This window comes from Colias philodice, chromosome 15 (genome assembly GCF_061535455.1).
Source record: "Colias philodice isolate Cphi_HAF_F1 chromosome 15, ilColPhil1 Martin Lab GWU primary, whole genome shotgun sequence".
NCBI lineage: Eukaryota > Metazoa > Arthropoda > Insecta > Lepidoptera > Pieridae > Colias > Colias philodice.
The window spans coordinates 327267-353526 of record NC_143100.1 but is presented as its reverse complement, the minus strand read 5'-3'; the positions used below and the strand labels follow the sequence as shown (position 1 = coordinate 353526).

Sequence of the window (26260 nt, the reverse complement as noted above, 5' to 3'; positions counted from 1 at the left end):
ATATATGTATTTATAATATTATATTTATCGTCGCCTAGTACCCACAACACAAGCCTTAATTGAGCTTACTGTGGGACTAGGTCGATTTGTGTAATAATGTCCTATAATATTTATTTATTATTTCCAGGCCAAATTCATAGCGATGGATAGCGAGATGTACCATGCAGAGAGCGATACACCAGCGATGGCGCGAACTTCTAACCTCAACGAGGAGCTCGGACAAGTGCGATATGTGTTCAGTGATAAGACCGGCACCCTCACTTGCAATGTTATGGACTTCCATAAGTGCTCTATTGCTGAGGTATTGAAAAATTTTTTGAAAATTTTTTTAACGATAGAAAAAATATTGAGACAGGATTTGAACTCGCGTCCTTCGCCTTGCCGGGGTTATATTATTTATTTGTTGTAAAAAGTTGTAGAGAGTGCAGGCAGCTGCAGAAAATGTCCAATATCATGATGCTTGCTAATTTAAATTATTAGAGTAATTTTGAAACAATCACAGCTAGTCAATAACAGTCCAAACTTATATCTATTCTCCTCTCCCCATCATATATCATAAGGCTTTAAAATTTAAAAAAATTTAACTCGTTCAAACACTCAAATACACAGTGGTGTGTTCTTTTACATATGGAATGATGCTTAATCTCTTATACGTTGTTACACGAATGTAAAATAAATTTGATTACTAACTCATTGTGTTAGGTGTTTCTAATTATACGTCTACCACTGTATCTAATATCTTGTTCCCAGATCATATACAACAAGCCGGCACCAAACGAGCGGCTAGAAGACACGCTACTATACCACAATCTACGAGAGCACCCGAGTAAAGATGATATAGCGGAGTTCCTAACAATGCTGGCTGTTTGCCACACGGTCATTCCGGAAGTGATTGATGGAAAGATTAACTATCATGCTGCTTCTCCTGGTGAGATTTTGATTATTATATAAATTGCATAAGTGTTAATTGTTATAATACATTGTTTAAAAGAAAAAAACTTAAAGGAAATTTTGTGACCGCTCCAAAGCATTCGACTGTGTGGAACATTCCATTTTATTGCGAAAGCTTAGATATTATGGAATAAAAGGTTAGTTTAAAGCTTTACAGGTATGACCTTTAAGAATGGGATCAAAAGTGCTGTTCTAAATGTAGAAAGTGCTTCGATGCTTCGTTGTTAATACATTGGTGTTCCGCAGGGATCAATTTTAGGTCTCTTTTTGTTCTTAGTATATATTAATACCTGATTATTTGCAGGATACGTGTGAAATACTTTTGTTTGAAAATTTGTATTATTGTTTAATTTAGAAAGTTATGACCCAAAAGTTGAAGTAAATTTTTCTTTCATGATTCAGCTTGTCGAGTAGACAGAAAGTGGCGCGTTGTATGACTGATGGTGGATGAATGGTTATTGTTCGATAAGTGATTGAGTGCTGTTGTTCTAAGTTACGTCTTCTTTCTTGCTTAAGCTTGTTGAGTAGACAGTGAGTCGCACGTCTTATGACTTATGGTTGAATGCTTACTGTTATTGAGTGTCGTCGTTTTATTTATTTATTTATAATTCTTTATTGAACAAAATATGAGAAAACAATAGTATTCAAAAAGAAGTAGTAATACAAAAGCATAATTTGCCCAAAAGGCGGCCTTATTGCTAAACAGCAATCTCTACCAGGCAACCTGGCGGGAGAGGAAATGCAAGAAGATTATGGGATAGTGCAAAAAAATGTATGCGTGTACTAGAGTACACACGTAAGAACTGAAACTTCTTTATGACCTTAAAAATGTCACGAGTATGGCGTAACGCAAAAATGTCACGCGTACGGCGTAACGCAAAAATGTTACACTAAATTTTTGTCCAACCCCGATGTATTAATGCAAACAACATTAATACTTAGTATTTTTGCACGTGTCTATGTTGTTGCAGACGAGCGCGCGCTGGTGCTGGGCGCGGCGTCGTTCGGCTGGGTGTTCGAGGGCCGCACGCCGCACGCGGTGAGCGTGCTGGCGCGCGGCGAGCGGCTCACCTTCGCCGTGCTGCACGTGCTCGCCTTCAGCTCTGCGCGCAAGCGCATGTCCGTCATCGTGCGCACGCCCACCGGTGCGTACACACCCCGCTCGCCCCCCACACTGACATCATTTTTTCTTTTTTTTTTTTTAGTGGGGAAATCTTGTATAGCTACCCACCCACGGCCTCCGGGGAAGGGGCCGTTTGGTTATGTCGGATTCCTACCGAATAAAACCCCACTGTGTTCCGTCGAGCCGCATCAACAACGGTGGCCCCGTTGTTGATGCGGGTATCGTAAAATCCGCCCCTGTTCCCCCTGTCGGCAGGCCAGATCAAGCTGTACTGCAAGGGCGCGGACTCGGTGATCTACCCGCGGCTGGCGGGCGGCGGGGGCGCGGCGCCCTACAGTGCGGGCGGCGGGGGCGCGGCGCCCTACGCGGCGGGCACGCTGGCGCACCTGGCGCACTTCGCCACGGAGGGCCTGCGCACGCTCGTCTTCGCAGTGGCCGAGATACCCGAACATGTGTATAAGGTGAGTCAATTCAAAAGCTGTCACCATTTTTAGCAATCTACAATACTAAAAATAAAAAATATTGCAATTGCAAAAAACAATGTTTAAAGTTGGTCCTAAATTCGTCTTTTCTACAAAATATTCTCATATGTTTAAAACGAAAGTTGTTTTAAACATTTTTGCGTTTCAAGATCGCAGTTATGTTTTTTTTTTGCCATTTTTTGTGTATTACACTTCTTATTATTTTAGTAACTTAAAAAAATAATAATGTATCCCTAACAAAGTGTCACTTTGGACAATTTTTTATTTAAAATTTCCAGTATTTTATAAACTTTTTCTCCAGGGCCCATGGATAATTTCCACTTTACACATGAATACAGAAAATGAAATCGAGGAGGAAATACACAGATATTAATAATTAAAATAAACGTTCACTTTTACAATTTATTTTGTCCAGTAATGGACAGGGGTATGCAATATGCATGGTAAAATAATAAATACTTTATGATAGGATTGGTCCAACACATACCACAAGGCGAGTATAGCGATACACGACAGGGAGCAAAAGATCGAGGAAGCGGCCATGTTAATAGAGAACAATCTAAGACTGCTCGGTGCCACCGCTATCGAGGATAAGTTGCAGGTATGTTGACTGATCTTGGCTATTTATCCATTATAATCTGATAGCATTTAATTAAATTTTGCAGCTAAAATAAATTGATAACAAAGATTAAATAAGCAATAGCAATATAACAAAGATGAAAAAAAAAGTAAATTTCACATTTTTTTAAGTGAAACTTCTTTAGGCGCGTTGAAATTAAAATTTAAGGTCGAATCATGGTAATACCGTTATGCCAAGGAGTAGGGCGACGATTTTCGTATCTTTTAATCTTGCCAAAGAAGTTTCACTTCTGACACGTGTGCTCGGCATACACTCTCTTTTTAAATAAAATATTACTACATTCCTTGACAATGTAATTGAGTGTGAGCAATGTGGTTCATTCCTATTTTAAAATTTTGTTTAATATTTACTTATGTTATAAAACTGAATAGTTCATTTGGTTGCCCTTATCTTAGAAATTACTCAGAAGGTATCGAATAGAAACGAAAAACCAATGAATAGGGTTGCAAAGGCGAGAAAAAACCTTCTGAGCACAGAATAAGTTCCAAACATCACCTAGTATTGCCATAAATTATTATTATTTTCTATTCTATTTTTCCCAGGACGGTGTCCCAGAAACGATAGCGTCCCTTCTGCAAGCGAATATCAATGTGTGGGTTCTAACGGGCGATAAACAAGAGACAGCGATTAATATTGCCCATTCTGCCCGTCTTATACATGCAGCCATGCCGCTCGTGCTGCTTAATGAGGATAGCTTGGATGTGAGTATCCGTCGCTTCTTATAAATTTCAACAATTATTTCATTTTCTAGTTAAAAAAATCTTGCGTCTTCCATAAAATTATAGTGTATTATAACTCTTTTTTAATGGTATAAAGTATATTTTTTTTTATTTGACCCTATTGGCACTGCTTTATAAGTGTTCAAGATTGAGAATAGTTACCTAAATTACAACTGTCTAACTGTCCTATAACCTTTTTTTATAGTGGGGAAATCTTCCAAAGATACCCACTGCCCCCGGGGAAGTAGCCGTGGGTTATGTCGGATTCTTACCGACTAAAACCCCACTGTGTTCCGTCGAGCCGCTTTAATGATGGGGCTGCGGGTATTGGTTGGAATTCTTCCGCGACCAACTGTCCTATAACCTGACCATTTTAACCCCAGGGCACACGAGAAAGCCTATCCCGCAACTGTTCGGAACTGGGCGAGAACTTGCGCAAGCAGAACGACATCGCGCTAGTGATAGACGGCAAGACGCTCAAGTACGCGATGGGGTGCGATGTCAAGAAGGACTTCCTGGACCTCTGCGTGTCGTGTAAGGTGGTCGTGTGCTGTAGGGTGTCGCCAATACAGAAGGCTGAGGTTTGTGAACGTTTTATCCACGTTTAGAAATTAATGATTTATTCATTATATTATTATCCCGACGTTTCGCACACTTTGCAGCGAGCGTGCGTTATCAATGTTATTTGGTAGATGATGGTTTATAACTTATTTGTTGAATTTTCTGAGTGAGATGGGTTTGCATACACTGATTTAATAAAAAATATTTAACCAAAAAACGACGTCAAAAATGTTTTATCAGTAATTTTTTAATGTGAAACATCTACATATATACGCATGTAAAACCGATTTTTGGCGTGACGTATACCATGGCAACGCGTCACCAAGCTATATGATGATATATCTGCATGTTACTTTTACAAAATAATGTCGATGTTTCACATCTGCCAGGCGTCCCGTGACGGCTCACATTTGTTTAACGAGTATTGCGCCGTAGCCGTGGTTTGCTCGAGCTGCCAGCTAACGCCACGCAGCCCGCGGTTTTCTCTGCCGAATGACTGTATTATGTATCCGTAAGACTGTATCTGAAAAAGCTGCTATAGTGGCATATCACGGTTACGTTGCATCAATATTGCGATACGGAATACTTTTGTGGGGGAATTCCGTTAATATTAATCAAGTGTTTTAGCCCAGAAAAAGTGTATAAGAGCTATAGCGGGTGTCGGTCCTCTTGTAAGCTGTAAGCCAATTTTTCAGCGGCTGAAAATTCTTACACTTCCCGGTATGTACATTTTAGAAACCATAATTTTCGTCAAAAAGCATCATAATTTATTCACAACCTTTGAGGATAGCTCGCTTTTCATTACAAGAGACCCGACGCGTTTGCGCATGCCTTTGTGTAGAACTGCGCTCCTTAACAGGAATAGCTATGCAATGGCTATTAAAAATTTTAACCATCTTCCTAAAGAGATTCTTCTTCTTATGATCACTGCCACTTTTAAATTAAAATGGCAACTAGGGAAATTCGTCGCAGAGCGTTCCTTTTACACAATGGCAGAATACTTCAAATATAAATTTTGACTTTGATTGATTGACTTTGTTAATAATAATTGCCGAATGTGAATTGTAATGGTAATGAAAATAATAAATGAAATTTTGATTTATAATTAAGTGACATAATTTGCATGCTGTTAATAACGGCTGAACATGCTGGAACTCAATCGTTAACATCTATGTATACCATGTTTTTTTGGCAAATAAATTAATTTGAATTTGAATTTAATGCCTCAAACATATACTTTACTAGTGGTCCGCCCCGGCTTCGCCCGTGGTACCTACATGTTTAAACTATCCTATCTCTTAAGTTGGATCGAACTGCACATGGTGTGCGAATTTTATTATAATCGGTTAAGTGGTTTAGGAGTCCATTGAGGACAAACATTGTGACACGAGATTTATATATGTCGGAGACGGTCAATAGCGCGGATGTAAAACAACTCTTCTTCTTTTTTGTTTATGGCCTTCCCAATCCCAAAAGGACGGATTCTGCCAGTGTCAAGTGTCATGTGTGCACAGATCAAAATTGAACGTTTATTTCAGTGACTACGGTTATAATGTAGCAACTTGATGCTCTGTGCTGAGGAAAAATCACGGAAGAGACTGAGCAGTTCAAATGTGTAAAACAAGTCGAAGCACTCGTTCCGTGAGGTGGCAGCACAGTGAAGTTGGCGGCTTACTTCATGCTCGTACCGGGTTGGGCCGGTGAAGGTTCGCCCTGGGGATGTAACATTTACCCCTCCTGAGGGCGAGCCTTCACCGGTTCGACCCGGCACTTCACGTTCGAACGTCGAAGAGTCCGAACCTTCCACTGCTGGGAACTGTTAACCTTTTCTTTACTTAGTGTTTAATTTAAATGTGTAACGTAACGGTTATTGAAAGTGATTGTATTAAAAATGACTGTATTGTATGGTAAAACTGACATGATTAAAAAGAGCAATTATGGAGTTTCTTGCCGGTTCTTCTCTGTAGATACTGCTTTCCGAATCGGTGGTAAATGTTAAAAATGTGTACCTAATGACGTTTCAAATTCTTTTTCAAATATAGTTCCCGTTCCCGTGGGATTTCCGGGATAAAACCTATCCTATGTGTTAATCCAAGTTACCTTCTATATGTGTGCTAAATTTCATTGTAATCGGTTCAGTAGTTTTTACGTGAAAGAGTAACAAACATCCATACATCCATACTTACAAACTTTCGCGTTTATATTAGTAGTAGGATGTATAAACTGCACTTTATTACCCAGGTGGTGGACTTGGTGTCCCGTGCGACAGGCGCAGTGACACTTGCCATAGGTGACGGCGCTAACGACGTGGCGATGATACAGCGCGCCTCTGTCGGTGTCGGCATCTCCGGCGTTGAGGGGCTGCAGGCTGTTTGCGCGTCTGATTATAGTATCGCGCAGGTGGGTACTGACATACACACATACACCACCCATAATACTTATCAAAAACCCTCCCATAGTTCAATAGAACTAACCTCTAAATAGACCACCTTCACATGAAACACGCAACTATTCATATAGGTACCTAATAACCATATCACAATCTATGCAGGGTGATAGATTATCACAACACAACACATATCACTTTGCAGGATAAAAGAAAGCAGATTCTAAATGTCAGATTCTGATAACAACGTTGAACCAACCTTTTCCAATAAAATCGGAATTATAGACCACCTAAAGGGAACAAATAAATACATTCTCAAATATTGCATTGGTTGGTGGTAAATAGAACACCTGATCCCGACTGTAGGCTGTTTTATACTGTATTAAACTGAAGACTTTATTCAAAACAGCAGCCCCCCTAGACAAGTGGCTTTCTATTAGCGTAAAGTTTAATAGAATAGATTATGAATGTATGAGATTGACGTAATCAAATCAAATCAAATCAAATCAAATCAAATCATTTATTTATTTCTCCTCACAATTCCCAATCACATAAATTAATCTACATGCATACAAAATTATCAAACAATAAGCTGGAGTTGGAGGAGCTGGTGTCTGAAATGGGTTTTAACCGGTATCACAGATCACCAGGTCCCCGCCCTCGGAACCAAAAAACAATTACAAAAATATGTTTCACATAATTCATAAGTTTGTGGTTAGGTAGTGAGAACGACATAAGTTTATTGTTATTTAAAATTTACAAAAATAAAAATTAAAAATATACCTACATATGTGTTTGTGTGTGTGTGTGTGTGTGTGTGTTGTGTGTGTATGTTTGTGTGTTGTGAGTGTGTGTGTGTGTGTGCGCGCGTTTATGTTTGTGTGTCATACATATTTTAAAATTCATCCATTTGTTTATTTATATTTTAAATAAAAATAATTTACACTGAAAGCAATTTATCATTTTACCTACTGTAATAAATAATTTATTATTAGATATATTATTAATATTAATTTCATATTTACTAACATCACAAATTTCACAATTTAAAGCAAGTTTTCTGTAGCAGCATAATCCAATTTTTGAATCCATTCCTTTACCACACGTTTACACTTGTCAGTTGTTAGCGAAAAAATTGAGAGAATTTCGTTTAATTTATTGTAGATATTAGGGCCCTGGTAACAAAAAAAGCGATGTGAAAATTTTGTACTAAACTTATTTGTTTCACAAATTTTGCCCCTTCTGCGTGACGCGTTAGCCCGCTCAAGGCTGAAGGTAGTAAGAGAATGTTGGGGTACAGCTGTGTGAAGAATAAATAATTGTCGTACAGTTAGTACCCTGGTCATCACATAAACGTCCTTTGTAGGGTGAAAGAAAGGCAGAAATTTTATAACTTTTAAGACAGCTCGTTGTGCTCTTTCTATCTTAATAAAATAAGTTTTAGGAGCACCACCCCAAGATGTTATGCAATAGGTCAACAGTGACTGGCATAGGGCTTTATATACTGTTATAATGAGTTGTTCATCAGCAACATGTCTTAAATTTTTGAAAATTGAGATAAGCTTACGGGTGCGAGTGGCTATTAAGTTAATGTGTGATTGAAAATTCAATTTATCGTCTATAATAACGCCCAGGTATTTTATTGATTCAGTACTATTTATTCTAGGACATGTGCAGTTTGGATCATTTTTGTTACAAGAGTGTGTAATTAAACTATGCATATCAGTTTTATCAGTATTTTTCATAGAGAAAGTTATATACTTTGTCTTATCGATGTTTAATGTTAGGGAATTTTCATGTAACCACTCCGTAACTTCATTTAGTCCTTGTTGGGCATTTAAAAATACTTCATTCCACGTATCACCGCTGAATACCAAAGATGTGTCATCAGCAAAGGTAATGATTTTAGCTGATGGAAATTTAAGTTGACACAGATCATTAATATAGACGAGAAACAAAGTAGGACCTAAAATACTGCCCTGTGGGACGCCATAGTTGATAGGAGCCTCATCACTGATAACATCGTCAATTATTACACATTGCGTTCGATCAGTCAAATAGCTTTTGAACAGATTCAATTTTATATCCCTAACACCTAAGCATTCAAGTTTGTTTATCAAGATCGGGACAGAGACTGTGTCAAAAGCCTTGGCCAGATCCAGAAATATTGCTAATGTTTTCTTCTTTTTATCCATATTAGTCACAATAAAATTTGTAAGTTCGTGTACAGCATCAGAAGTCGATTTGTTAGCTCTAAAACCGAATTGAGCTGAAGACAAAAGCTTATTCTTCTCTAAAAAGTCAACAAGCCTTTTATTCATGACTCTTTCCAAAATTTTTGACAAAGCTGGAAGGATAGAAATTGGCCTGTAGTTATTAACACAGTCCCTGTCTCCGCCCTTGTGGATTGGATGGATTCTTGATTTTTTTAAAACTTTAGGAAATTGTCCTGTTGATATTGACAAGTTACAAATATATGTTATATGAGGAGATAAAATTTCACAAAAATTCTTTAGGATATTGGAAGAAATCAGATCGAGACCAACAGCGCAATCACTTTTTAGATTCCTTATTATAGATTTGACTTCATCTTCAGTGGTAGGTAGCATAACAAAAGAATGGGGGTTGGAAACATGTGCTGAAGAGCCTGTCCGTCTGATATGTTTGTTTCGGTTTATTTTTTCTGCCAACTTTTCGCCAATATTAACAAAGAAGCTATTAACGTCATTTATAGATTGCTTAGAGTTATTGCTTAATAGGAGTTCGGATGAATTATTTTTAATTTTCGCTGTATTTGTGATCTCTTTGATGGCTTTCCATAGTCTTTTATTATTATTTTTAGCATTTTGTAGTTGTAATTTCTCGTAATCTCTTTTTAATTTTTTAATCAAGGACGAACAAAAATTTCTGTATCTCTTATAAGTAACTTTTAAGATATCGTTATTTGGTTCTTTTTTAGTTTTTTTGTATAGATTATCTCGATTTTTGAGACATTTTAAGATTCCTTGTGTCATCCATGGCTTAAGAATTCTCCTTCTCTTAGACTTTACGGTCTCAGTAGAGTTCGCAACTATCAGAGTTCGAAGACTATTTATAAAGAAGTTAACAGCATCATCTATATCAGGAAATGTGTAAAGAGGTTTAAAATCTGTTTCATTTAAATCAATACCTAATTTATCATAGTTTATATGTGTTACATGTTTACTGGGTTTTAAGATTTTATTTATGGAAATATAAAGAACTACACTATTATGATCAGTAAGAGATGTTGGAAGTATAAGACAATGAGCAGCTAGTTTAGTTTTAAGTAAAACGTGATCTAAGCATGATTTATAGCGAGTAGGAAGAGAATGAGCCGGTTGAATGCCATGGAATGCAAGCATTTCTAAATAAGTGAAGGCGTTTATATCCGAGCAATTTTCGCTAATGTCAATATTAATGTCACCCACGATAATTATATTCTGAGTGGAAGAATAATTCATCAAAATGCTGTTTAGAGATTGAATAAAGTTGTTTATATTTTTATACCCTGGAGGTCTATAAATAGCAATAACGATAGTATTACGATCTGGTTGAAGAATAACACAGTTAGCGTCCACTATTTGTGGTTCCGATACCAGAGTAACTAAATCATTTCTATAATACACCACGACGCCTTCGTTTTGAGTACGATTGTTCGTACTAGCGTGATGGTGGTACCCTTCCATAATTGGTATATAATCAGTCGTCATTGTCGTCGTAATCAAACGTCAATCTCATACATTTATAATCTATTCTATTAAACTTTACGCTAATAGAAAACCTATTGTCTAGGGGGGCTGGACTATATATTATTACACACACATACAATACATTACACACTACAATATAAACTTGCTATGACAATCACACAATCTATATCCTAACATTTATTTCTACCACAAAATGATATTCCCCCCAGTTCCGCTTCCTGCTCCGCCTACTACTGGTGCACGGCGCGTGGAACTACTCGCGCATCAGCAAGCTGATCCTCTACTCGTTCTACAAGAACATTTGCCTCTACGTCATTGAGCTATGGTTCGCTATATACTCTGCATGGTGAGTTACCCTCAAAATTAAATGAAATAAATATTTCCGGACAATTTTCACACACGGCACGATCTGATAAGCCTTCGCTTGTATTATGGAAACCAGATGGCTGATATAACACTCAGACACAGAGTAAATATCCATCTCTATCACACAAATATATATTACCCCGGGTGGGAATTGAACCCACAACCTCTTGATTGGAAGGCAGGGCCATTACCAACCAAGCCAACCGGTCAGTCAATCAAATTGTTAAGTGTGACGTCGCAGTGTGGTTAAAAATGCCCATTTTTCCAACTGTTATTTCATGATTATGACACCTTCTTCAGTCTTCTTCTTCTTCTACTATGTTCATGGTCCGTGTGGTCATATTGTTCTAAGCAAATTTAATAAGGATAATTTTTATGAATAATATAATGATACGAAATAAAAATGTTCAAATAATCCCGTTTTATGAGCATGATGATTCCATGGCAGTGGAATAGTTTAGAGAAATAGTAAAATACAAATTGTCTTCTTCCAGGTCTGGTCAGATTCTGTTCGAGCGCTGGACTATAGGTTTCTACAACGTGATCTTCACGGCGCTGCCGCCCTTCGCTATTGGACTCTTTGATAAGATCTGCTCTCCGGAAATTATGATCAGGGTAAGCGTTATAGTAAAGAAAGAAAGCAGTTGGATAGACTTGAATTCCCGCAGATTTTAATGTTTCTGATGAGTGCAATTCAAAATTTTTGACAAGTGTTAACAAAATTATAAAATACTAGTGGTCCGCCCCGGCTTCGCCCGTGGTACATATTTCGCAATAAAAGTTAGCCTATCTTCTTTCTCAGGGTCTAAAGATTATCTCTGCCAAATTTCATCAAAATCGGTCCAGTAGTTTATGCGTGAAAACCATACATACATACATACATACATACATACAAACCTTTCCTCTTTATAATATTAGTATAGATAGCTTATAGCCTGTGTTAGTCAGTAGATGCAGCCTTCTTATGGTAACAGAAATTTTTACTTCAGTTGTATACTTTATGAAAAAAATCATGACAAACAAACTAAAAACAATATTTGATAATTAAAAAAAAATGGAAAAAAATTCGATCACAGGGTGGGATTCGAATCCGCGTCTTCCGACACTGTGGTGACGCCTGATCTCTCGGCCACCCAGAGAAATCGAATTCAACTCTTTTCCGCGCGCCGTTTCCTTGCGTGCACTTGTATAGGGTGAAATAATTTTAAGAAAATTTGTGACATAACTTGAAAAATATATTTTTTCATTGAACTTACGTTGTACAAGTGTAACCCAACCACCTATTTCAAGGATAACGTTGTTTTTACCTGTATACATGAACTAAAACCTCTATAACATGGCACGTGTGCAGCACCCGGTGCTGTACATCCCGTCGCAGCAGGGGCTGCTGTTCAACGTGCGCGTGTTCTGGGTGTGGGCGGTGAACGCGCTGCTGCACTCGGTGCTGCTGTTCTGGCTGCCCGTGCTGCTCACCTCGCACCACGTGCTGTGGCCCAGCGGCCGGGACGGCGGCTACCTCGTGCTCGGCAACCTCGTCTACACCGTGAGTGGCACACACACACACACACGCACACCTCGCACCACGTGCTGTGGCCCAGCGGCCGGGACGGCGGCTACCTCGTGCTCGGCAACCTCGTCTACACCGTGAGTGGCACACACACACACACACGCACACCTCGCACCACGTGCTGTGGCCCAGCGGCCGGGACGGCGGCTACCTCGTGCTCGGCAACCTCGTCTACACCGTGAGTGGCACACACACACACACACGCACACCTCGCACCACGTGCTGTGGCCCAGCGGCCGGGACGGCGGCTACCTCGTGCTCGGCAACCTCGTCTACACCGTGAGTGGCACACACACACACACACGCACACCTCGCACCACGTGCTGTGGCCCAGCGGCCGGGACGGCGGCTACCTCGTGCTCGGCAACCTCGTCTACACCGTGAGTGGCACACACACACACACACACACACACACACACACACACACACCTCGCACCACGTGCTGTGGCCCAGCGGCCGGGACGGCGGCTACCTCGTGCTCGGCAACCTCGTCTACACCGTGAGTGGGACACACACACACACACACACCTCGCACCACGTGCTGTGGCCCAGCGGCCGGGACGGCGGCTACCTCGTGCTCGGCAACCTCGTCTACACCGTGAGTGGGACACACACACACACACACACACCTCGCACCACGTGCTGTGGCCCAGCGGCCGGGACGGCGGCTACCTCGTGCTCGGCAACCTCGTCTACACCGTGAGTGGGACACACACACACACACACACCTCGCACCACGTGCTGTGGCCCAGCGGCCGGGACGGCGGCTACCTCGTGCTCGGCAACCTCGTCTACACCGTGAGTGGGACACACACACACACACACACACCTCGCACCACGTGCTGTGGCCCAGCGGCCGGGACGGCGGCTACCTCGTGCTCGGCAACCTCGTCTACACCGTGAGTGGGACACACACACACACACACACCTCGCACCACGTGCTGTGGCCCAGCGGCCGGGACGGCGGCTACCTCGTGCTCGGCAACCTCGTCTACACCGTGAGTGGGACACACACACACACACACACCTCGCACCACGTGCTGTGGCCCAGTGGCCGGGACGGCGGCTACCTCGTGCTCGGCAACCTCGTCTACACCGTGAGTGGGACACACACACACACACACACACCTCGCACCACGTGCTGTGGCCCAGCGGCCGGGCGAGCTATTTATTTATTTATTTATTTATTTATTATTTACTGAAAAAATAACAAAAATAAACGCACACGAACACATACACACACAGAGATATATTTAGTAATATTACAGCAAGTCGACGACGTTCATACAAAACACGGCAATCATCCATCAAACAACACAATTATTTACCCCGTTAGACAATTTATCACTTGCACTTGTAACAACCTTTTTTATTCATACACCCCACATGCTTTCTGACGCATCACACTATATAGCAGTTTTTCTTGTCTTTAAGTGCATTTACTGCTATAAAACTAAAACAAAAAGTATTTTTTCAACATAAACGTGTGTGTTCCTACAGTACGTAGTGGCGACGGTGTGCCTGAAGGCGGGGCTGGCGACGCACTCGTGGACGTGGGTCACGCACGTGTCCATCTGGGGCTCTGTCGCGTTGTGGATACTGTTTATTGTTATCTATAGGTAAGGGATTTTTTTAACATGCTTGTTAAGTATTTTCTTTCCATAAGAAACATCCTTGTGCCTTACAAAAAACGTTAAAAATATTAGCCGATTTGGTGGAGCCGTTCTCGAGTTTTAATATAGACTGTTTTAATATATTGATAGATTGAATGATCGATTGATTGATCGCTTGATCGATTGATTGATCGCTTGATCGATTGATCGATATATCGATTGATCGATTGATTGATCGCTTGATCGATTGATCGATATATCGATTGATCGATTGATCGATTATTGATTGATCGATTATTGATTGATCGATTATTGATTGATCGATTATTGATTGATCGATTATTGATTGATCGATTATTGATTGATCGATTATTGATTGATCGATTATCGATTGATCGATTATCGATTGATCGATTATTGATTGATCGATTATCGATTGATCGATTATCGATTGATCGATTATTGATTGATCGATTATTGATTGATCGATTATCGATTGATCGATTATTGATTGATCGATTATTGATTGATCGATTATTGATTCATCGATTATTGATTGATCGATTATTGATTGATAGAATTGATCGATTATTGATTGATCGATTATTGATTGATCGATTATTGATTGATCGATTATCGATTGATCGATTATCGATTGATCGATTATTGATTGATCGATTATTGATTGATCGATTATATATTGATTGATAGAATTGATCGATTATTGATTGATCGATTATTGATTGATCGATTATTGATTGATCGATTATCGATTGATCGATTATTGATTGATCGATTATCGATTGATCGATTATCGATTGATCGATTATTGATTGATCGATTATTGATTGATCGATTATCGATTGATCGATTATCGATTGATCGATTATTGATTGATCGATTATTGATTGATCGATTATTGATTGATCGATTATTGATTGATAGAATTGATCGATTATTGATTGATCGATTATTGATTGATCGATTATTGATTGATCGATTATTGATTGATCGATTATTGATTGATCGATTATCGATTGATCGATTATTGATTGATCGATTATTGATTGATCGATTATATATTGATTGATAGAATTGATCGATTATTGATTGATCGATTATTGATTGATCGATTATTGATTGATCGATTATTGATTGATCGATTATTGATTGATCGATTATTGATTGATCGATTATTGATTGATCGATTATTGATTGATCGATTATTGATTAATCGATTATTGATTGGTCGATTATTGATTGATTGATAGAATTGATTAATCGATTGATCGATTATTGATTGATTGATAGTATTGATCGATTATTGATTGATCGATTATTGATTACTAGCGTCCCGCCCCGGCTTCGCACGGGTGCAATGCTGATACTAAATACACTACAGAAAAACTGTGAACGTTGTACATATGTATATATAAAAACAGAGGCCGGAGCGGCTTCGCACGGGTATAAAATAATATATAGCCGGGCGGCCGGCCGGTACCACCGCAAACGCTACGTCCCGCAATTTTTAAATCTGTAATAACTTCGAAAATATTCACTTAAATCATACGGTGTAAACGGCCATATAGATCTATATTAAATGAACAATGTATTCAATGTATTTTATTGGTTAAGGATTAATGCTGTATTGGTTAAAATCGCTTCGAAAATTAGCCATTATTTGTCGTAAAAAGTAAATGACAAAAAAAAGTTATTGTGGGTTATCCATAAGAGATAGACATATACCATCGCGGACTTTTCTGTAGACCTTTTCAATGTGTACAATACTTAGTACAATATTTTGATAAAACTCGTAGGGTTCAGCCTGCGTTTGCAATGTAAGCGGAAAAAATGTAACTATTCACGACATCACATTAGAAACCTCAAAAATAACAGTACTTCTCCACTATTTAATGGATGTTATTATACATATAAATCTTCCTCTTGAATCACTCTTTCTATTAAAAAAAATCGCATCAAAATCCGTTGCGTAGTTTCAAAGATTTAAGCGTACAAAGGGACATAGGGACAGAGAAAGCGACTTTGTTTTATACTATGTAGTGAAGATATTTATTAAGATAATGATTTTTTTGAAGTGAAACATCTTTAGACGCGTTGAGAGTAATTTTTCAAGATCGCGTTATGGCAATGCCATCACGTCATGGATTAAGGCGACGATTTTGTATTTTTAAATCTTGTCAAAGTGATACGTGTGCCTTCTTTTACGCCTTTATGCCTGATTTGACTTCTGATACGTGTGCTCGGCAGACACGGTCTTTTTTATTAAATTATAACTACACTGACCAGCAACCTGTACCCGACGATACTGATCGGCGCGGTGATGCGAGGCATGGACCGCATGGTGTGCACGTCGCTCGTGTTCTGGCTCGCCCTGCCGCTCGTGCCGCTCGCCACGCTCGTGCCAGATCTGCTCATCACTGTGTGAGTACCGCACCACCACACTATATACGTAATATACACTTCACACTAGACACATTTCACACAACACACACCACAAAACACACTTTATACACTTACACTTCGCACTAGGCACACCACACACTACACACACCATACACGACATACCAACTTTACACTATAACTCACATACACCTCACAATAGACACATTACAGTCGACAATCCGACACACTATACCTACCACTTGCATTGAATATACATTTTACATATACAATACCAAATTCAACAATTCAAAATTTTACAATATCAAAATACCATAGGTATTTTTTATGACATTGCTATAGCTTTCGATTACGTCGTACACAAAACATTATTATGTAAATTCATATTTTACTGTGATGAGTAATAATGCTCAAGATCGGTTAGTCACTTATTTATATAACTGAATTAAAAAGATTTCATTTGTAGGTCAAATCTCACCCGATTCAGTTATCCAATAAGGTGTCCCACAAGGTTCTATTTTAGGTCCTTTTTCACATTTAAGATATGTTGATGATTTACCATTTTATATTAATGAAGCTTCAGGAATCGCGAGGATTATATTCGAAAGGCATTCATATGCTCTCTGAAATAATCGACAACATTGTAAATTCTATCGATCTCTAAAATAAATTTAACAATCCTTGATTACATCCATGTAAATGGCAAAAACACTCTGCCGTGAAAGGAAACTATCATATCAAAAATAAATAGAATATTTTATTCGGATCAGAATAGCGGGCTATTTTGGGTATGGAAGAATACGGTGTCCGAAAAGCAAGGTATCACGGAACAAGCTGATGTCCGTTCCCATACGCCTCAGTGCAGCGGAGACGCAAACTAGTGTGTGTGTACACTGTGTTGTAGATTTGTGTGGGTTTTTGAAGTGAAAACTTCTTTAGCGGCGTTGGGTATAAAATCTTAAACTCCCGTCAGGACACGTGACCTGATCGAAAAAGCGTAAGACGGATTTTTTTTTTAGCCCTTATATTCCATGCGTAAGACGGATACCATTCCAAAATATCAAACATGCTGAACGTTAATAATCAAGTTTTCACTTCTGTTGGCACTCCCGGAGTGCAACCCGTCTTTTTTTGTTGACAGGGATTGGGTATAGTGGGTTGATTGTAGATACTTGTGTAAAACATTGATGATTTGAAGGGATATTTAAAAGTTATATTGGGTATAGTGGACTGTTTAAAGTATGTAGTAGTGGAATCTCTGATTGATGTACTATTGTAATTGTGAACTTGAAATGTATTTGTTGGGTAGAAGTTTTGAATAATAGTGCATTATTTGTTGGATGAATTAATTTTATCGATATAGTAAGATCCATTGATAATGAAAAAAATTATTGTAACAAGTATTGGTAGTCTAAATAATTTCCAAGTTTCCAATATTAAAATGTTAACTGGAGTAAGCAGCAGATTATCCCTGTATTTGAAAGAAAAAGTTCATAACACAAATATTGAATATACGTACGTACGTTAATTCAATGAATTCATCCCCTATACTTTTGTGATTTGTTTTCCTATGAATATTAGTTTGTAAACTATATTTCTGCTTCTATTTTGTAGGCTTAAACTAATCTATAGGTCTCTTACCAAAAATCAACCTATACATCACAACCAAGAAGCTTATATCTAATACACTGGAGATTTCAGTATGAACATTAACTTGTAACAAGAAAATATGACCTTGAATGACGCCTGTATGTTTTTTCACACCAACTTGGCAAGTTAGGTGTGAAAGGGATAAAAAAACATACAGGCGTCATTCCATGTATTAGATATAAGCTTCTTGATCACAACTAACACCAAACTGCACTGTATTCCAGCATCCACAACTCAGCGTTCAAAACGATGACGGAAGCGGTTCGCGAGAGCGAGATAAAGAAGCGGGACCCCGCCGCGCTGCTCTCGCACCCGAGGCACTCGTGAGTAACGTTTGTATTGCGATGTTACGACACCGATACGATGTTTTTATCGTATGGTGACAATGTAGGGTTTAGAAAAAAAAATAACGTTATTTTTCAGGTTGTATTAATAGTCTTTATTAATACAATAATTATAATTTATGAATTAATAGTCTTGGTTATATTAAAATATGATTCTTTGCCTTTTCTTCGTTTTGTGATTTGGATATACAGAACGTTATAAATACAATGCAATAAACATCATATAAATAATAATTATGTATTACTTGAGCAAACAAATAACGTTAATCCTGATTAAATTAATTATAATTTGCAATAATACTTCTAATAAAGCATCTGTAGGATCGCAATATACTATACTAGTTTGTTATATCATAAGTTAGATAAATTATTTCCAAATTATACATTTTTACATTTATAAAAAGATTCTTCCTCACAAAGATTGAACTGCATTTTCAATATGATGGTACTGGTTAAATGGTGGTTGGCAAAATTGGTTGTTGGTCATAAAATTATGCACGTATACTTCTTAATTTTCACATTATGCTGAGTAAAGAGTCTTAGATTGCCGTTACGATAAAATGTCGTGTCGGTGTCGTGTCAACGTGTTTTTTAACTGTACCCTTTTGATGGTACAGTTCGAATATAATATAATTTAATCTACTTATAAATGTTCAGTTATATAAATGTATGCATAATATTATTTCTTTTATGTTATTAGTGAAATAAATTGAGTACATTTATATGACTGATATAACAATTCAACTACAATAATTAACAAAACAAATTAACATACATAGAATATGGTATTATTGTATTTATTTATATTAAATTTTTATTTTATTTATTTCTCATTATTTTAAATAGGTATGTTCATATTTAGTGTATATTTTATATCAGTGCACTCATATGTAATCGCAGTATTGCATTTTTAAATAATTCTCATTTTTATCGAATTGAGAAGCCATAGTAACGCATTGTATCATACACTATTTATTTATAAGATCTGAGTATTTTTAAAGACAATATATCTCCAATGATGCAGCAAAAAGCATTTAAGAAACTAAAAGAACAATGCATTATAAATACAGTAATCCATTAAAATTATGAACTATGACTTTATTGAAAATATGTTTCAGATCAAGAAAATTATTCCTATCATCACTATGATATTGTCAGAAATTACTATATTCAACATATTAGTGTACAAAGTTCTATAAAAGTTAGTTTTTCTTTAATCCTATCCTAAAGAACTAAATGTAAAAAATGATGGCTTCCCAATTCATTTTTTTTTGTATATTGTTTAAATGTTTGTTTTGTCATATATTATTTGTGTATATATTTTTTGTACTACATTGATATACATATCTAGTGTTAGATTTATCCCTTATAAGAAAGAGGTGCAATTATATTATATCGAATAATATAAAAAAAACAACCTTTCTATACGTATACAATGTATAAATAATGATTATATGAAAAAATCTATATATTACGCATTAAAATTTTAGAAGTTAAAGAGGACAAGAATATTATGGTATAGTGCATCTCTTTCTAGCATAAAACTAGTGTATAGCCCCCTCCCTGTCTCAGTATCACTGAAATATATTATTTACGAACATACACATTATACATTTTAAATAATACATCAAAGACACCTATTGTGTTTGGATTTTCCTTTGTTTTTAAATCTTGAATTATTTATTATCTGTGCATTATATTATGTATGTATAATGTTTCAGTATAAGATAAACTCTTTGACATAAAAAAATCATAAGTTGCAGTTAAATGAAAAATGTTTTACCTCGCAACATAAAGGCATTAACTTTAATGAGGGTATATAAAAAAGTTATCAGTACTGTTTGTTTGATCTTTGTCGCATACTATATTTCGGGATTTTATACTGACATGGGAAATCCAAAAACAATAAGAATTTTTTGTGTGCACGTTTTAGTATAGTTTTGATTTTGTTTTATTTTTATTTGGCTTGCACCGCCCGCACTCGCTTGCGGACCCGTCCTGAGATAATACGCATGGTGTGTCGATGTTTTATTTTTATTTTTTTTATATTATAATACATAATATATAGAGCTAACATAGTCGCCTGTATGTGTTTAGTTCTAAACGAGCTTTATAAATGTTTAGAAAAATGTTCCGTTTTAGTTTAAATTTAACGGTTACGTGTTTTATTGTTTTTGTTTTTTTTTTGGCGCAAATAATGATTGTTTCATTAATTTTATTAGACGATAAACAATTCCGTGTATAATTTCGTAGTTTTAGCGCGTTCGACATTTTATTTCCGGCGTGACGTAGGTATCTATTAGCGTTCGAGTTCACACAGTATTTACAGCTAGTTATCTCAGTACGGGCACGCACACGCACGTGAGCACGGTAGGGTAGCGCTGAACGTTGTGTGTGGCGCAGTGAATCCCCGCGCGGGCTCGCGTGGCGGCGCCGGGTCGCGCCCGAGGCCCCCCCCAGCCCGCGCCGCGCACAAAATGGCGGCGCACAACAAAATGGCGGCGCTCCACAAGATGGCGGCCGCACCAACTCCCCGCGCGCCCGCCCCCCGCGCCGCCGCGTCTCGCACGTTATATGACAGTTCGCCGTCGTCGGCTGAGCGGGGCGCACGTGCCTGCTTGCATGTCGAATCTCGCGCGTATTTTAATACGTTTGACTGATGGATTTACAAATTTTTAGACTAGATGTTTCTGTCAAGCAGACACGTGGCCTCCTAGAAGCTATTATTATATCGATCGGATTTGAATATTGAAACGTATTCTGTGAATACACTATCGTATACGCTAGAAGCTAGGTGTAATGTACAATATCTCATTGTATATATTCTAACATTCTACAAAGCGCACGATGTCGCTGAACAGATTGTATTTATAGTATTTCTATAGTACAAATATTATTTTTCATTTTACGTGCTTATGTTAAAAGCAATAATGAATGCTCAATCGCATATATTCCAATACACAATCTCTACAGCGGCAGCAAAAACAAAAATCTATTTTCTCACGAATTGTTCCTACGTAGCATGTATTTAGATGCATTTATATCGGACGTACACGTCTCGACACGTTTCCACACAAATGTCGAATACATTGCGATGGTATTGTGATATTTTTATATTTATATCGATGTTTAGCGACTTGGCCGCAAGATGGCGTCACTTGAAGTACCTCGTTAGCGGCGCGACGGCGCTCAAGTGGTAACATTTAACATTAGCTATGTCTTCTGTAGGCTACTTCCATAGGCTATATCGTAAAGTTTTAAATTTGTAAAATTATTATAAGCTAATATCATTGTTGTTCCTAATCGAATTGTTTATATGACTGATTGGATGGATTTTGTGAAAATTTTATTATAAGTCTGATTCGTAGAAGTGAGTTTATAGATAATTATTTGGCTTATACGCTAGGGAGTTGTTGTTGCTAGTTTTTTGTAGTACAATTTGCATTTAGGGTTTGTACAAAATTATTGTGTATTTAAAGTATTTATTTTTAAAAACCATATGAATATCTATATTAAGGATAAGTAACTGAAAATATATCATTTTTAGTACTTACCGTCATAAGCTCGAGGCTGAAAATAATGCATTTTTCTAAAATGTTATCATTATAATAAGATTTGGGGTTTTATTGTTAGTCTTAGAAACATATATTGGTGTTTGTGTGAAATATATTAGAATAAAATATCCTCCTATCTTTAATTAGTAAGATTTATATGTTAAAAATGCGTGATAAATATATACTAAATTTAAAATTGTGATAAAGTAATTTTTCATTCATCAACCTAATTTTGTATTTTGTCTCTTTCACTTACACACATTTTGACATTGGGAGAAATGAGATAGAAAGCGATGAGCAAAGCTTTGAATACTGAAAGTAAAAAACACATAAACAAAGTTTACATTACCATTTGCGTTTACGACCAACAGGATAGTTGTGTCACCTTCTACCAAATGTCGAATTGTTTGTGTGCGAAAGAGACAAACTGAATAGGTCAATCACAAATAAGCATGGCCTAACTAGGATTTATAGAAAGTGTAGTCTTTAATTCATCTTTTTTCCTGTAAATATTGTATCGAGCTCATGTAAGTAGCATTAGTGAATGTCCTTACTGAATGCTTTTTTGCTTTTTCTTCAATTATTTTGCACATATTATATGGAGTCATCTGTAAATGTCACAATTCGTTTATTGTTTATTTATTCCTCTTTTCTTTTTTATTTTAATTTTCTACAACTAGGAATAATATTTAGTTCTTATGATGTAGTTATATTGTATCGTTTTACGGAGGCGAATAAAGATTTTTAGTTGTTTTCTTTTAAAATTTTCGAGTTAATTTCTCGTCCGCCTTCTTGAGGTAGCTTTAAGCGTGTGAATTTGTATTTATGAATAAATTGTTGATTTACAAGTGTCTAGTTTTTTGTAGCGTGAGGAAAGATTACGTCAGGGACATGAGCCACATTGGCTTGGGGTGCTGGGACAATATTGTATTTTAGTTCTTTATAACCAGGATGTGGAAGGAACTGTAGACGCTTACTAGTTTACTTCTCATCATATTTTGTTGAAAGTTGAGGTTGTGTAACCTATAAAAATGTTCGATTCAATTAGGCTGCCGGGACTGACACTTATTCGAGACATAACTTATTACATACTGCAATTAACTTTACATTTAAAGAAGAGATAGGTAACTGAAAAAATGACTTTATATTATGTATCACATTTACAAAATAGAGCGTACTAAGATAGCATTGAAAGTGGTATAATATGATGAATTTCCAAACAATTCGAACTAAATTGATTCTTATAAAATAAGTCAAACCAGTACCAACCAGTAAGCGTCTATCAGCCCGTAAAAACTAATCGGTGTGTGTTTAGCGGCGCGGACGCAAGCCACGCCCTCGTCCGGTTAGCGCAGTGTGAGTATACCCTCCACCCGTACCTTGCATGGCTTTGCATGGGCTTCACATACGCTTTATATGTAGTTAGTGTGTTAGTTATACGTGCGATGGGATTTAGTATTGTGTTCGTTTTGTGAGACACTTAAAAAAGTGTCTGATACACCTACATTAAATAATACAAATAGTATGGAACAGTGTCTAAGGATGATAATAAATATACCAAAAAAAAAATGATGTCACATAGAGACACTAATTGTCCCCAATTTCAACTACCATCGATGCATTTCTACACATACCAACATAGCAATACTGAATCGCTTCGCACACGCGCGGTACGACACAAACCGTACGGCGGGTGCAGCACGACCGCACAAGCTTACGTTGGGGTGTGTGTAGCCTCACGGAGACGGCGCGGCTGCTGCAGAACGTGCGCAGCGTGTTCGGGCGCCGCGCCACGCGGGCCAACATCGAGATGGAGCTCTCGCGTGAGTAGCGCACTACCACTTGGGTGTTAACTGACCTGGACTATATGCTGTCATATTATAGGCTAGCCAAATATGGTTCTAAATACCAAGAGACCTCATGTCCTCTTTATTTTTGTTAGAATATAGCAAAATATGAATCGAGATTTTGACAAAATGCTATAGAGAAAGTAGTTATTCCAGGAAAACAAGAATTCGGTCTGTTTTAGTGATATTTCTATCCATAAAATGTTTATAGTGTTTGAGTTTAAATGTTTGAGTTTGAGTTTGAGCATTCTTCATATCGAATAGCAAAATGAGCCCAGTTCTCAAATCATCTGATTTGAAAAGTTGGCCACAGATTTTCTATCATTGTAGATTTTGCCGTCAAATATTTCCAACATTCAGGCACGTTGGGTACATAATTCCCAGCATGTATCTAGTGTTATAGATTTCATTCAATTATGACTATTCTAATAAAGGATTCTTTACGTTTCGTTCTAAAAGAATCAATTCATTAGAGATCATTACATATTTCATTTTTTTTCAAAACCTATTCAAAGTAGTACCCTAATTATAATTAATTACAGCTTGCCTACTATTTTAGTAGTTTACGAGAAATCATTTGCCCGGTTCATTTTAGCCGCATTTCATACCCCCCTCCAAAGGAATCCAGGCAGTTAATGTCCAAGATATTCGCCACTCTACTGTGAAATAACCTTGCGAGTTTGAACATTTAAACTATTCTTATACACGGACCATTTCAAATTTTGTACATTCTATCTGCTAATTAGTGGCATTGCAAAATGAATCCTATTATTTCAATATTAAGGTCCTAGAGATATTAAAATGAATTTAAATCCTTAAATAGAAATTCTCTTTTGTTTTGATCTTATTAAGACGACCAAATTATATCAAAACTCGCAATGTTATTTGTAAAGTTATCTTAGTTTGTTTTTTATTACATAGTCGCGCTGTGACTATAATTTCAGAACAACGTAAGACCACTTTCATGTACACAAAACAATAATTATTATTAAAAACACCACCTTTCTTATTGAAAGAAAGGTATGAATATAATTATCTTTGCAATTTATGTCCACAGAATTTTAACAAATTTTATAGACACAGTTATTTTTACAGGCTTATTCACTTAAGCCGTTTCGCAAACATGAAACTAAAAAGCTTGATTCACACAGCACGATACACAGAATCGACATCATGCCTGCACGCAATGCATGACAAGCCTCTTGACTGGGTATTAACGTGTTGTTTGTGACAGATGGTTTCGCGTTTTCGCAAGAGGAGGGCGCGAGCGTGTCGCAGGCGGACGTCATCCGCGCGTACGACACGAGCCAGCCGCGCGGGCTCTCCTGAGCTGACCCCCCCCTCTCCTCCCACCTCGCCCGCGATACACTCGCGCGCATACGCACCTCTATATCATTTTACACGCATTTTAACGTACAGTCGAGTGTATCGGCGGATATTGAATATTTTACGAGAATTTTATTCGATGTACTGTAGTGATTATCGTATTCGTTGTAATAGATCGGTAATCGTGTATTGACCACTCGAGATCTGAAACGAAACTTGTAATGTTTTTAACGTTTTTCTTTCCTATCAGTAGATGGATGCTTTATCTTTTACGATTCGGTAGTTTGTTTATAAAATGTTAACCGTAGTGTAGTCTTGTGACCAATACACGTTTATAATTTATATCTATATTTTTATTGACACGGATAATCGACCAAAGTTTTGAAGGTTATTTTGCTAAATATTTATAATTATGTGATTTCAAGGGGAGTTCTTTGAGGGTAGAGGGTTAACACTGAGTGATTAATTTTAATATATTATTTGTCCATTCTCGAATATTATTTAACCTGAGCGTGAAACGCTTCATTGAGTGTATAATTTTGTATAACATTACACTGTTTTTCTAAGTTCACAGCGTTTATAAATATTATTTCTTAATAAGAAAATATAATTTATTGTATAGATATTAAATATTGTAATGTATCCTCTCATTATTCACATTTTTAACAATATATTTTCTTTGACAAATACGAATCCTTTTTATTGATAGTAATGCCAAAAATAACTTTTATATTATCAGTACAAATATTCTTCATTAAAGAACCGTTTAGGAAAGTTTGATTGTGTTTATTTAATCCAATTATCGCTTATCCATTTAATTGAATAGATAACGAAGGGAATATACCTTCTCTACTGTTTAAATAATCGTATTTTACTATAAGTGTTGCCAAGCAACAGTAATGTGAATCTTTGTAAGAGTTGAATGTTTCAATAAATAATAAGTAACAACAGTGGTAAAAGCTTTGGTAACAGCTTGGGG

At 37.2% G+C, this 26260-nt stretch overlaps 1 protein-coding gene across 5 annotated transcripts in view; it reads left to right on the top strand.

Moving 5' to 3' along the window:
• The window catches only part of ATP8A (ATPase phospholipid transporting 8A1), an 88114-nt gene extending 62144 nt beyond the window's left edge, over positions 1-25970 (top strand). For 2 of the 5 annotated variants that reach the window (XM_089704266.1, XM_089704269.1), the window contains 16 exons: positions 128-301; positions 751-928; positions 1923-2096; positions 2330-2535; positions 3026-3157; positions 3739-3897; positions 4299-4496; positions 6718-6876; positions 10803-10939; positions 11454-11574; positions 12311-12502; positions 14027-14145; positions 16447-16581; positions 18435-18533; positions 23843-23931; positions 25190-25424. In XM_089704266.1, the coding sequence (XP_089560392.1) occupies positions 128-301; positions 751-928; positions 1923-2096; positions 2330-2535; positions 3026-3157; positions 3739-3897; positions 4299-4496; positions 6718-6876; positions 10803-10939; positions 11454-11574; positions 12311-12502; positions 14027-14145; positions 16447-16581; positions 18435-18533; positions 23843-23931; positions 25190-25284 (2367 nt within the window). In that variant the 3' untranslated portion in view covers positions 25285-25424. The other 3 variants (XM_089704270.1, XM_089704268.1, XM_089704267.1) reach the window with 3 other exon arrangements.
• The last annotated feature ends 290 nt before the right edge of the window (positions 25971-26260 follow it).